This window comes from Hoplias malabaricus, chromosome 1, assembly GCF_029633855.1.
Source record: "Hoplias malabaricus isolate fHopMal1 chromosome 1, fHopMal1.hap1, whole genome shotgun sequence".
NCBI classification, from domain to species: domain Eukaryota; kingdom Metazoa; phylum Chordata; class Actinopteri; order Characiformes; family Erythrinidae; genus Hoplias; species Hoplias malabaricus.
Genome location: NC_089800.1, coordinates 38,765,255 through 38,778,845, shown reverse-complemented (window position 1 = coordinate 38,778,845; position 13,591 = coordinate 38,765,255). Strand labels below are relative to the sequence as shown.

General features: G+C 37.3%; 1 protein-coding gene across 5 annotated transcripts; it reads left to right on the top strand.

Moving 5' to 3' along the window:
* On the top strand, positions 1 to 13,572 carry rskra (ribosomal protein S6 kinase related a). 5 transcript variants are annotated; one of them, XM_066678672.1, is made up of 12 exons: positions 1 to 177; positions 1,354 to 1,581; positions 3,103 to 3,186; positions 3,294 to 3,362; positions 4,712 to 4,781; positions 6,460 to 6,567; positions 7,287 to 7,327; positions 7,414 to 7,441; positions 8,869 to 8,958; positions 10,017 to 10,105; positions 11,017 to 11,127; positions 11,311 to 13,572. In XM_066678672.1, the coding sequence occupies exons 1-12, from the start codon at positions 151 to 153 to the stop codon at positions 11,494 to 11,496; spliced, it is 1,131 nt and encodes a 376-aa protein (XP_066534769.1). In that variant the 5' UTR covers positions 1 to 150; the 3' UTR covers positions 11,497 to 13,572. The 5 variants fall into 5 exon arrangements, with proteins under 5 accessions (XP_066534769.1, XP_066534759.1, XP_066534779.1 ...); XM_066678662.1 differs by having other exon boundaries at positions 11,221 to 13,572; XM_066678682.1 differs by having other exon boundaries at positions 167 to 253; positions 1,351 to 1,581; positions 11,221 to 13,572.
* The last annotated feature ends 19 nt before the right edge of the window (positions 13,573 to 13,591 follow it).

Here is a 13,591-nt window from a genome sequence, read left to right as displayed (position 1 = left end):
GAACAGCAGAAAAATAGTGTTCCGTTTTCAGTCTCTAAATGCGCAGAAACGAAGTGCGCGCTTAATTTCTTATCGACAGTTAATGTAAACGGAGGCTTTATTTTGAAGACTGCTGCAAGGCGCTTGTTGACAAAGTGTAATGGGCGTGAGATGGGCGGCGCCAGCGGTAAAAACAAGGTGAGAAATCATCCGCGTTCACATCCATTACTGTTTACAGCGTTCCTGTGGTCTTGGTGTTTAAAGGGAGTGAAAAGTAGGTCTTATGATAAAATATTTTACGTTCATGTGGCCTGTAATTTTATGCAAAACTAGCTAACGGTCTACTTCGCACTTAGGCGAGCTCGTTTTCACTCTGAGTCACTGTGTTGTGCTGAGGCAGACTTTGTGTTTGTTGCTGTCTCAGTAAAGTGGATGTAATGTGTAGTGAAATTGTTCCGCAGCCTTTCTGGATGAGTGGCTGTGATTTCTGAGGGAAATGTGTATTTCTGAGCTCATATTTGTGTTTGAAATCCCTTTCAGGTCGTTGATAAACCCTTAAAATTCGTCATTGTCAATAGCAATTACTCAGTTCAAATGAAACCCAGTAAAAGAACACCTAAAAGGTGGTTTAGATATGATTGTGCACCATCTCCTTATTTCATGTGGATCTATGCATATGCAATTGATCTCTCTTATCTCCACATAGTAACCCCTCTGCCACTTGACTGCAGCAAGAAAACCCAGCCACAGTAGTTGTTGGGATTGGTTCCTTGGATTTATGACATAAAAAAAACCCTAGCTGTTGGAGTTCACGTGTCTGAAACTGTCTTTGGAACACTGCAATTTCAATGAGGAAATGCTCACCCAACGGACTGTATTTCACTCATCTTCTAGTTTATTAACAACATCTCATGTTATGTTAACAAGTTTAACCAACTAAACTTGATGTTCAGTAGAGGGGAGTTTTTAAAAGCTCTGTATTATATAGTGAGGAAATAAAAGTCCTTTGTTTTTCACTTTATGTATCACATTAGGTTGCCATTACAGTGTCACTTAGTGGGGTAAGCTTGAGTCCTTTTAAAAGCTTCATTTGGCTACTAGTGGTGTCCCGTAGTCGGTGAAAAAATACTTTGTACTTTTGTGACTTTTCAATGACCATAAAATCATTTTGTGGTCTTCTGGTGGTCTAATGAGTTCTACAGGAAACTAGTGGTCACTAATAATGAAAAAAATAAAGGTCATTTATGACTATGGGGAACTACAGTCCTCTCTGCTTTGTTTATGTTCAGAAACTCTGCATTTTTTAATGTGGAATGGTATGTTTGAGGGGAAAATTAACTGCCTGATGGCTTATTTTCCCATATTGTTAAGCAGACATCAGTGTCTTTTGTGGAGAAGAGATGTCTGTCCAGTAGGCAGAGGTTTCTGTCTCTCAGAGATGGACTCATACAGAACAGTCCATTCAAACAGCAGAGTGTGCGGCAAACAAAATCCCACATCATTGACCAAACCCAGAGTCCAGAGATCAATCCTCTGCCAGCATCCACCTCCATGTTCCTGCCGGAATTTCCCCAGCATATGGAGAGAAATGTGCATTTACAGGTAAATTGTATTCATTTCCCTCATTAATTATTCAACGCAATCATCTAAAACACACCTTTTCCATCTTTCAGGGTGTTTAAAATATTGTCATAATTTTTATGGTTTCATTTGTGCAGCGTGTTCTCTGCAGCATGATGCTAGCCAGTCTGGAACATAATGGACCTAGTCTCCAAGCCTATTGAGCAGTCATATAGTGTGTCAGTAGCATTTTAAAACATATATTATGCTTAATCATTTAAGCGAGCAGTTTGGAATTCACACAACTTGCTGATGATGTTGAGCGGTTTTAAAGGTACAACCGTTTTAAAGGTAAACGTGACTGTAATTCTATGCCCCATGGAGGCAGGAGGTCATTTAAGCATTATACAGGGTGGACCATTTATATAGATACACCTTAATAAAATGGATATTGTTGGTGATATTAACTTCCTGTTTGTGGCACATTAGTATATGGGAGGGGGGAAACTTTTCAAAATGGGTGGTGACCATGGTGGCCATTTTGAAGTCAGCCATTTTGGATCCAACTTTTGTTTAGTCAATGGGAAGAGAGTCATGTTACACATCAAACTTATTGGGAATTTCACAAGAAAAACATTGGTGTAACTTTATTCTTTCATGAGTTATTTACAAGTTTCTGACCACTTATAAAATTTGTTCAAAGTGCTGCCCATTGTGTTGGATTGTCAATGCAACCCTCTTCTCCCACTCTTCACACACTGATAGCAACACCGCAGGAGAAATGCTAACACAGGCTTCCAGTATCCATAGTTTCAGGTGCTACACATTTTGATGGTATGGTGTGGTATATGGGGTACAAAGATAGTGGAGCCATTCTTCATCAATGGAAACCTCAAGGCCGCTGGAAATGCCAAATTTTCCTCTTTATGCACTGAAGCTGGCACATTCCATGAGTTTTTGCAGCAAAATGATGCAGCACCAAATTATGGGTGTCAAGTCTGAGCATTCCTTGATGAACAGTTTCCTGGAAAGTGGATTGGTCGTCGTGGGTCAGTTGAATGGCCCCAAGGTCTCCCGATCTGACCCCCTTATACTTTTAACTTTGGGGTCATCTGAAGGCACTTGTCTATGCTGTGAAGATACGGTATATGCAGCACCTGAAACTATGGGTACTGGAAGCCTGTGCTAGCATTTTTCCTGCAGTGTTGCTATCAGTGTGTGAAAAGTGGGAGAAGAGGGTTGCATTGACAATCCAACACAATGTGCAGCACTTTGAACACATTTTCACATGACCCACTTCCCACTGAAAAAACAAAAGTTGGATCCAATATGGCCACCATGGTCACCACCCATCTTGAAAAGTTTCCCCCCTCCCATATACTAATGTGCCACAAACAGGATGTTAATATCACCAACCATTCCCATTTTATTAGGGTGTATCCATATAAATGGCCCACACTGTATATTACTTCAGAGGCAATATTTTACTAAAATAAATTTCATCATCTTAAAGAAGTTTGTTTTTTTTGTGAACATTTGTTATGTTTCTTTCCTACTGAGCAGATAACTGGTTTTATAGCGAAAGGCTCCTTCGGTCCTATTATGAAGGTAAAAGACTGGAGAAAAGACAAGACCTATGCTGTTAAGGTGAAATTCCCTTCTATAATTGTAAAGACATATGACACTGACATTTCATTCAATTATTAATAGATAATGTAGGTTTGTGATGTCTGTGGTTAATAATTTTTGGTTAGATTTTACCCAAATCTAAGGTTCTGAGACATGGAGTTCTACAGCAGTCCAAAGAGGAGGTGGTAATCCAGGTGAGACTTTCATATATATATATATATATATATATATATATATATATATATATATATATATATATATATATACACACAGTAAATAAACCAACATGTCAACGTTGATTCAGAGCAGTGTTTATTATTTCTTTAGGTAACACACTAATTTCTTTTTCGGCTGTGTCAAACATCAGCAGGCCCACCAAGCACATTCATTCTGAGTCTACAAAGCCATGCTGTTATAGCACATGCAGAATGAGGCCAGGCATTTTCTGAAATAATCTTTTTGATGGCAGCATATGTCTCTCAAAAGTCCCAGTATTATTTGGGATTATAATTTGTCAATCAATTTTTGGCATTTTTTTATTCCGTACATTTTATAACTATTAATTAGTTTATACTTCTATAAAAAGGAAGCATACCCAAGTTTTATTGGATTTGCTAAGGCAGCCTAGTGACAGAACATGAGCATAGCTAAAAAAGAGGATACTGAATTAATTTAATTAGTAGTAGAATCAGCTGAGAGTTGGTATTGCAAGGGTTTTATCCAGTTATTTCAAATATGATGCTATTTATGTTTTTTTAGGGTCAGGATATGTTTTTCACTCTTTGATAATATGCCTTGTATACACAGCTGTAATTATTGTTAAATATGGATAATACCAAAAAAATTAAGGTATTTCAGAGCCTTGTCCTTGTCTACTCCTAATAAAATAATCCACAGAATTTAAACCACTACAATTTATAAGCAACTTCAGAAGAATGAGTATAAATCTAAGAAATAATTGATAAAATCAGACAGAAACTGCTTAGTATAATAGTGGCTAGATATATGGATAGCAAGACAGTCAGAGAGACAGACAGGGGTACGTCAGGGGCAGCATTTGGTTCTATTCAGTTGGACCAGTTGTGTCAATTCACTGAAAGGTGGGACTTTTCCCATAAACAGACATCATAATCAGTCATTTTTCTGTTATTTATTTTATATTGTGTTGGTAAACCTTTACCCTTACCATGTAAACAGTGAAGGCTGATTAAAAATGCAGAATTAAATGATTGTGTCTAAAGAAAAGAACGAGGCTGAAGTTGTGTAAGCGATATGTCAGAATTTCAATCTCATCCCATTTTCAAACACTCATTGAATACAGCAATGTATGAACCGGCATGGTTAATGTTAGAGGTATTCAACCGTTTATATCCAGAAAATATCATGCAAGCCTGTTGTGGGGTCACACTATCCACTCACTTCAAATCCATCTAGTGATAACATCGTCATTTCCTGGCAAAGATTTCTTTAAAAAGGCTGAGCTCATAACAAGTCATTGTCCTCCTTCACTGCATCTCATCTGCTTTGTTGCTGTGCTTTGTAGCGGCAGCTCAGACACCCTTTCCTCCTCAGTCTGGAGGACTGTTGGCAGAGCCAGCGCCATCTCTTCATCAGTGAGTCATTCACTGACTCAGAGAGTCAGTCCACATGCCACTACCACCACCCCCCTCTCCCCGCTACTCCTGCCCCAATCACCATACCCCCTTTCACCTGACCTCTGTTTCATGCTCTTTGGATTTACCAGTCTGCTTTATCCCAAATTTAGATGCTCAGTTATGGGTATTACATTTCTATTATTGGCATGTTGTTTTTTTCTTCTTGTTGGTGAGCCCATTATTTTAGAGCTACATTATCATGAATAAAAATATTTATTTATTTATTTTTTTTTAAGTCAAAACAACATTTAGTAAGTGAAAAAAAGAGAAAAATGAAAATAAATAACTCAACAACACAACAACAGAGACTACAAAATTTAAAGGAACACTAGGTAAGATTTGCATTCCTTGCTCCTGGGCCCCCCTAGTGTAATTAAATTTTACAGCACTGTACTGAAATCAGTGAGCAGAGGAAGGGAAGTGGGGCAGTTTCTCTTCTCCCTATTACAGGACAGTGGAGCATCACAATGATTTTGAAGCTGTAATTTTAAGGTAAAAATTGTACATAGTGTTCCTTTAAGAGATAATTCAACAACTTTAAGGCTGAAGACAAATTAATGAAGAGATATTCCCTGTGTATTTGTGTAATTTTATAATGATTTTGTGTTTCTCCTAAATATATTGGTGTTCAGCCTGTTCTCTTCGTCTTGATTTTGTGTTCTCGCATAAGTTTGATTTATTCTGATGTTGTTTTAGTGTCCCTTAAGGTTATTGTGTACCCATCTGTTTGTTTTTCTGTTCTCCCTTAATGCTGTTGTGTTCTCATCTTGTATACTTTCTAAAGGTTGTTGTGGCATACCTCTCTGGGCCATCATAGACACATATATTGACATGAGAAATATGAACTTCAGTCTTGTGCATTGTTCTTTGAGAACAAATGCTATATGTTTATGTCTTTATCAAGTATTCTTTTCCCATAGCTTTTCTTGGCAGGAAACCCCTGAATACTAATTTTATTTTGTTTCTTTTAGGTGATTTGTGCCAACATTTATTTACCATTTTATCCAAAAAAAAACGTCATATTTATGCATTTTGCACAGCTTGACTTTAAACTTTACAGCATTTTTTTAACTCTAAATTTTACACACATCAGTGTCATTGCTGGGTTTTGAATACTCAACCAGCCAAACATATTCAACTTAAAATGGCTCTTATGTGAGAAACTGACCATGGGTGAAGGTTTTTGGGTGGACGAAGATAAGATGTAGTTTGTATGTATACACATACTTACATGTACTTCACTTTTTTTAATTAACATTTTTACTCATAATTTATCTGTGAGGAAAGTAATCTAATTGTAATCTAGATATTGCTGCACATAACAAACTTGTACCAGTGCAACACACACTGCATTGTATCTAAATGTTATCTTTTCTGAAACTGGTCATCTATCAATTTAAAATCTCATCAGTGGTGGTCCACTTCCATGGATGGGCAGAATTGAGGGCTTGAGAAAATATCCAGGAATAGATGGGCTACACTCAGTAACTGTAAATATACAAAGTGTACAAAACTACTCTAAGTGTAGCTGATAAAATAATAAAGTAGACATATTGTAGTTAATATTCCCTAATAATGTGACAAGTGCACACAGAAACCTGAGAGAAAGTTTGTGTCTCTGTCATTGATTCATTAGTGTGTGACTACTGCAGTACTGGAGATCTTTACACCTACTGGACACTGACTGGACTGTTTGATGTAAAAGAAGTTCGGCTGTTTGCTGCCGAACTTGGTAGTGCTTTAGGTGAGTAACACACACACACACACACACACACATACATGCATGCACACATTCATAAGAGATGGGCTTCTTGTGGTGGTTATTGGGATTTTACTAAACAATTATGTAGTATATATAGTCTGAAATATACTTTTATGAATTGTATTTTCATGGCAGAAATCATGCTGGGTGTTGTGAGGCAAAATAGTTCTGCTATCTTTTATTTTTGCAGATTTACACACAACCATCTCAGTAAAGATATTCTGTAAAATTTCACTGAAAACCAGTGAGTCAGTTTCAATGCTCTGCACTATCTCACATCAAAGGAAAGACTTTGATCACATCTAAGCATTTAAAACTTTTTTTTTTTTAACCCAATTATCTCCTTAGTTTAGTCTTTGCCATTTCCCCCTGTTATCCAGCAACCAGGGAGGGTGAGGGCAGGCACATGCATCCTCTGAGACATGTAACACAAGGTACCAATTTTCTTCAACCTGCTGCTATTACAACAGCAATATGGACAGTTCAGCACACTTGGACCATGCTGTCCCAACACCGCTATACCAGATAATAAATGCCTCTATTGGCTAGTGTTGTGCTTATATAGAGGAGATATCACCTGGGATCAGACCAGTGATCTCTCTATGATTGGGTCATTGCTTGGAACACACAACCATCCATGAGAAAATGTGAAACATGGAATTTCCTTTCAATAACGTATACCTTGTTTGCTCAAATTACAGGTTTTCTCCATGACTTTGGGATAATGCACAGGGATGTGAAGGTATGAACTGATTATATGAGCTTTCAGTCTAGTAAATAATAATTGCTTATATTGAAATCGGTTGTTGTCGTTTGTTTCTCTCACAGATGGAGAACATCCTTTTAACTGATCAAGGTAATCTTGAGTCTTATACTTAACTGCATTACTAATGGAAAACATTAGAGGGCCACCCAGCAACAGGAATGTTCTTTGTCTATCCTAATATACACTGTGTGTCCAAATGTATGTAGACAGCCTATATAATGAATCCATTCAGCTGCTGAATTCACAGATATTCAGTTGTGTGCCCACAGCATGTATAATCTACAAGGAAAAAAGACATACCTTAATCTCATCATTCTCAACAGTAAGTGGATCAATAAATCCATGTTCTCTGGAGTGTCAGAGAGCTGGAGTAAATGTTGTGATCCAGCACTAAACTTATAACTTCAGTAAATGACATAACTAATGCTCCTGTGGATGAATGTCATCAAGTCTTCCAGAATGTTCCAAATTCAGAAGCTCAGAAGAGAAGTCTGTTACTGCAGGAACGGGGAACAGAATATCTATAAATACCCTTAATTTAAAAATAAAGATATATTTTATGGCCGTGTAATGCATAAAAACCTATTTTCTTGCGTTTACATCCAAGTCTCATCTTATTTAAAAGAAAATTAATCTTTGACATTGTGCACACTGTGTATGACAGAATATTTACTGATTCATTTGTGAGCAAACATTGGCATTGGGTTTCCTGGTGAGATCACATTATATATATATATATATATATATATATATATATATATATATATATATATATATATATATTCTCTACAGAGAATACATTTCTACACATTTTAATGCATACTCACAGTTTATTTGAATTTTACCATGATATACTTTGTACTGTGTTATGGATATATTATATTTATATTATGTAGTGTTAAACCCATCACATAAATAAAAACTGTGCAAAATATTGTGCTTAATGTTGTCCCCTGTAGAGATTCATAGATTCATTTTTGGTGTTGATTAACCAGACTGTTCAAATTTGTGTGTGATCAGGCATATTTTTCTATTCTCAAGAGGCTATGCTAATATGGTACTATTGATATAGTTAATTTTGTGCTTGTTAGTATAATTTTTTTGTTTTGTTTTTAAATACATGAACCTGCAGTCTGCAAAAACGTAATGACAGTTTGAGGCAAGACTAAAGTCTCAGAGATATTCTGATGATGAATCTTTTCCATGCAGTGATCATTCCTTTTTTAAAAAAAAAAAACATACAGCACTTTTGACGGGAAACATCCACATATTTGCTCTTCTTTCAAATAAAGAAGTGTCTTTGTCAGGCTTTTTGAGTGGGTTTCAGACATTTATGTTTATAACATATCCGCCTTTTCTACTTTTCATCTTCAGAGGTTGCAAAATCTTCACGCATTCTCTGCACCTCCCACAGAGCAACAAAATATCAAAAAACATTGAAAACCAGTGGTATACTTTAAATGATTCTAAAAGAGACTGCTGGTGTGCTGGTAAAATATTATTGATGTGTGATTTAGGTCACCTCCGCCTGGCTGACTTTGGCCTCTCTCGTCAACTCCAGCGTGGAGAGAGAACATTTACAATCTGTGGAACCATACAGTACATGGGTAAAATTTTCAGCACAGACTTTTGCTCATTGTGCTTTTTTGTTTCACAGTATATACTTCATCACTTTTTACAGTATACCCCTTTTCTAGACACTTGGGACACTTAAGGAAAATGCAAAAAAAAAAAAAAAAAACTTTATTTGGGTAAGTTTTGTCAACATGATAAAAGTACATTATCTGATAAATGAACAAAGACACAATCATCAGTGAAAACAACAAAAATGTTAACTGTATTTTCTAAATATAAATTGAAAAACGCCTGCAAAATACATAAGTGGATTGGAACAGAGGCAAAATGAGACTAAAAGGTTTCAAGTAAAACTGTTCTTGAAGCAGTTTAATTAAATTAGCAGTCTAATTTAAATTAGCAGTTTAATGGGTTACCATTACCAAAACGTTACGAATGATGCAGAGGCTTATATTGTTATATTGAAGAGACATGTTGCCATGAAGGTGACATCTTTTCCTAGGAACTGTACTGTCTATTTAAGCAGGACAGTTCCAGACCCTGTTCTGCACGAGTTACAACAGTGTGTCTTTGTAGGCATAGTGTGAAACTTCTTGACTGACCTTCCTGCAGTCCTGATCTGTCTCCTATTGTAAATATATGGTGCACCACAAAGAGGAGACTCAGACAGTTGAGTCCCTCAAGTCTTGCATGAAGAATGGGCAAAAATGATGCTTACAAAACTTCCACACGTAGTATCTTCAATTCTTAAATGATTGAAAAGCACAATTTAAAAGGTGCTGAGACCCGGTGGTAAACATGCCCCTGTCCCAGTTCTTTATAAGCGTGTTACAGGCATCAGTTTTTAAATTTGTTTATATTTAACAAATAAAATTAAGTTCATCATTGAAAACACTAAAGCACTTTCTTTGAGCTTTGTTAAAAAATGTGTGAAACAAGTTACAAATTTAAAAAATTATTCCTGCATTTTTGGAAAGTGTCCCAATTTCTCTGGAAATGTGGTGTGTACATTACATTTAAGAGGATAGTTTGAGATCAGCTTGTAGACAGCAGCTGGATGATTTTGCTGTCATGCTCTGTTCCTGAACAGCTCCTGAGGTCCTGTGTGGGGGTCCCTATAGTCATGCTGCAGACTGGTGGTCTCTTGGCATCTTGTTATATGCCCTGGCAGCAGGAAAGGTCAGATACTCAAATATTTTTCAGGCCATCTATGTCCATACATATTATACATTCCTCACTGTTTGTTTTGTCCATTTTTCTGTCATTATGTGTCTAATTGAGACAATGCATTTAATCAAGTAAAATATAAATAACATATTTCAAATAAAACAGTAAACTTCACATACAAAATACAAACAAATACAGGACAGACATTTATTTTAAAATGAATCATAACAGTAGTATATAAGATAGCCCTAAAGAGATTTTGGTTCATCACAAAGTTCCTTTACTACTTTACTAGTACACATTCATTCATTTATTCATCATCTTTAACAATTAAACACATAATACTGTGCAACATTTTAAGACCTCCATTTCAACTAATTTCCAATCAAAGCAGCAACAAGTTATTTGTTTTTAGCTACAGGGAAACTGCAGAAAACATATTTAATAGAAAAACGCAGAGACATCTTCAGCAGAGACATACATTTTTTTGTGTGTCTACCTTGCTTTCAGTTTTTCAAAGAATCCTGCAGGAATATTGTGCCCCACCTCAGAAGGCATTTATGTTTATCTTCTGATCAAGTAAATCCTAAACAAATCCACTGGTGAGGATTTTTGGTCTAGGACGGAAGTCTTCAAATACGGGCCTTGGGTCCAGGTTCCTGACCGGTACTCTAAAATTGCCAGCCAATATTAAACTATAGCAGCAAATGCTAATGTACTTGGCTTGGCCGGATGTTGTAATATACCAGCCAGGTACTGAAGTTAAAATTCCCATCCTGGAACCTGGATACAAGGTCTGGATTTAAAGGCTATTGGAGTAGGTTTAGGCTTAATCTGGGTTGTCCCTAACTCTGTGCTGAAACCGATGCTCAGTAACACATGTTGTGTGTTTGTTTTTGTTGTTTTTTTTGTCTCTTTGGTAGTTTCCTCTTCCTCCACAGCAAAACCACAAGATCATGCTGACCACAGTGAATGACCACCTGTATGAAATGCCTTCCAGCTTCAGCCCTGGACTGGCCCTGCTGCTCACAGAAGTATGCTTTAACCACAGTTTACTTTCTTCTCTTGCCTGAAAGCCAAACCCCACTGTTTATGACGTTGTGCTATGTTGTGTTCTCTGATATCAGCTCCTGTGTAAAAATCCCACACGGCGTCTGCGCTGTCTGGAGCAATTCAAAAGCCAAAATTTCTTCAACTGCATTTCTTTCGACTCTCAGCTGCTGACCAGGACTCCCGTTGAGGCCATCCTTCAGCTCAAAGCTCACCCTGAGCGACTTGAGAAATCAGCAAGGGGTCTGACCTATGAGCAGCTACAGAATTTTGATTGTGATCTCCTGGACTCACCCACAGATTTGTTACAGACCGAGATTGCTCAGGATCCTGAGGAGGGGAGAAAGAAATAAGTGCAAAGTGGACATCCTTCAATCAGTGCTACACAAGAACCACAATACTTAGCATCTGTGCAGTGTGTGAGAAGACTAAATACATCCTCAGGGGGAGAGGTTAATAAAGTTTTGCACAGGTAATGTCACTGTCACACAGCTCAGGGTGACTGTCAGTGAGGAGTTTGGTGTGTTCTCCCAGTGTCTGTGTGGGTTTCCTCCAGGTGCTCCGGTTTCCTGTCACGGTCCAAAAACACACGTTGGTAGGTGGATTGGCCACTCAAAAGTGTCCAGAGGTGTGAGTTTGGGGGTGAGAGTTTGAGTGTGTCCCCCCCTGCGATGGAATGGCACCCCCTCCAGGGTTTGTTCCTGCCACGACCCTGATATGGGTAAGCAGTTATAGACAATGAATGAATGAAATTAATGGAACTTAACAGTAGTAATAAACTATACAATACTGTGCAGACATCAGCGATCATTCATTCACTGGTGCAATATTTGGACAAAAAAAGGATTTTCAAAAAAAAATGTAAAGGGAAAAAGTAAGAAAACTCTAGTTTTTCTATTTTCTTACATAGAGAAAAATGCAACAACTATGCCAGACATGTAGACCATCAGAACTGTGAGATAAACAGCACTTAAACCTTTCATCATCAAACAGCTATTACAGAGAAAAGAACATTTGCAAAATTAGCAAAGAATCTGCTCGAGTTCTCAAAACAATGGACTGATCCCAGAATCCACACACTCCTTTTTCCTGTCTTTTCTTCCCTGATGTAGCTCCCTAGAAAGGAGTAATATGAAGAGAGAGAAACTAGGACTCAGAGTAATTTTTTAGTAGTTTTTTTTAACCAGGGAAGCAGCTGATTTGATGATAATATAAAATATATATTGGTGAATGATACCTGGAGACTGCTTGCCAACTTCCAGACCTTGGTGTGACCTATTTGTGAGAGCAAAGACAAACCCAAATGGGAGCAGCCTTAATAGGGCTGAAAATTGGAGACCAGATAAAGCATGATTATTAATGTTTTTAATTAGATATCAGGAAAAAACCCACAGCCCCTGTGGAGCTAGCTAAATTTAACATTAACTCTTTGCAGTTTTCTCTGGAGGTCCCTCCCAGACCCTGTCTACAGAGAGAGAGGTGTGTGTGTGTGTGTGTGTGTGTGTGTGTGTGTGTGTGTGTGTGTGTGTGTGTGTGTGTGTGTGTGTGTGTGTGTGTGTGTGTGTGTGTGTGTGTGTGTTCTGTAAGTGCAGTGTGACACTGGTCACCCCTTTAAACCTGCAGCACTCAGGCCGCCACCTGCACTCGCCACCTGCTCTCCTGACAGTACAACACATTCTTCACAATGTTTATTAGCTTCAAATTAGCTTCAAGCTAGTTGGGCAAAAAGTGCACTAATAATTTTAAGGTGGTTATTCTTAATGCCCTTTTCAAGGAAGTTTGAAAAACAACACATCTAACAAAAAATTGCCTTTAGAAAACATATGTAATTATATAATTTTCACTTTTAACAGTTATCACCAAGCATCTTAACTTTCTAGACTCCACTGTTAGTGAATGAATTCAGTAAATATTAACCCATTCTGGACCCAGACATTCAATTGGACACAAACAGACAGTTTAAATGCCACAGAACCAAAACAGTCATAAAGAAATGCCTTGGAGCAGCTGCACCTGAACGTAAGGTAATGATACTAAGTGTCATGGAGCTTGTAATGGAGTAAAGTGGCTCTGCCCAATTACTACTGTTTGTTATTCAGAACTAATCATCCAAAGTCAGTACCTGACCTATAATGTTCTCATGGCTGAACCACCTCAAGACCTCACAGAAATGTTCAATTTGTAGAAAATTTTACTGTATCAAAGGGAAACAAACTTCCTATTAATACTCTTAATTTAAGATGAAATTTCAGATGACACATTTTTGCTGTATACAGTTTGTAGCATATTGTGTGGTATATATTATATTTATGGACATTATTGCAGTTGTCATATTTACCTTGTATTACTATGGTTCTAAGGAAGCTGTTTATAGTTGGAGGTGCATATTCAGTTATATTTTAGTTATTTTTTGTTCTTTTTTTGTGTGTTTGCTGTATAATTATGATT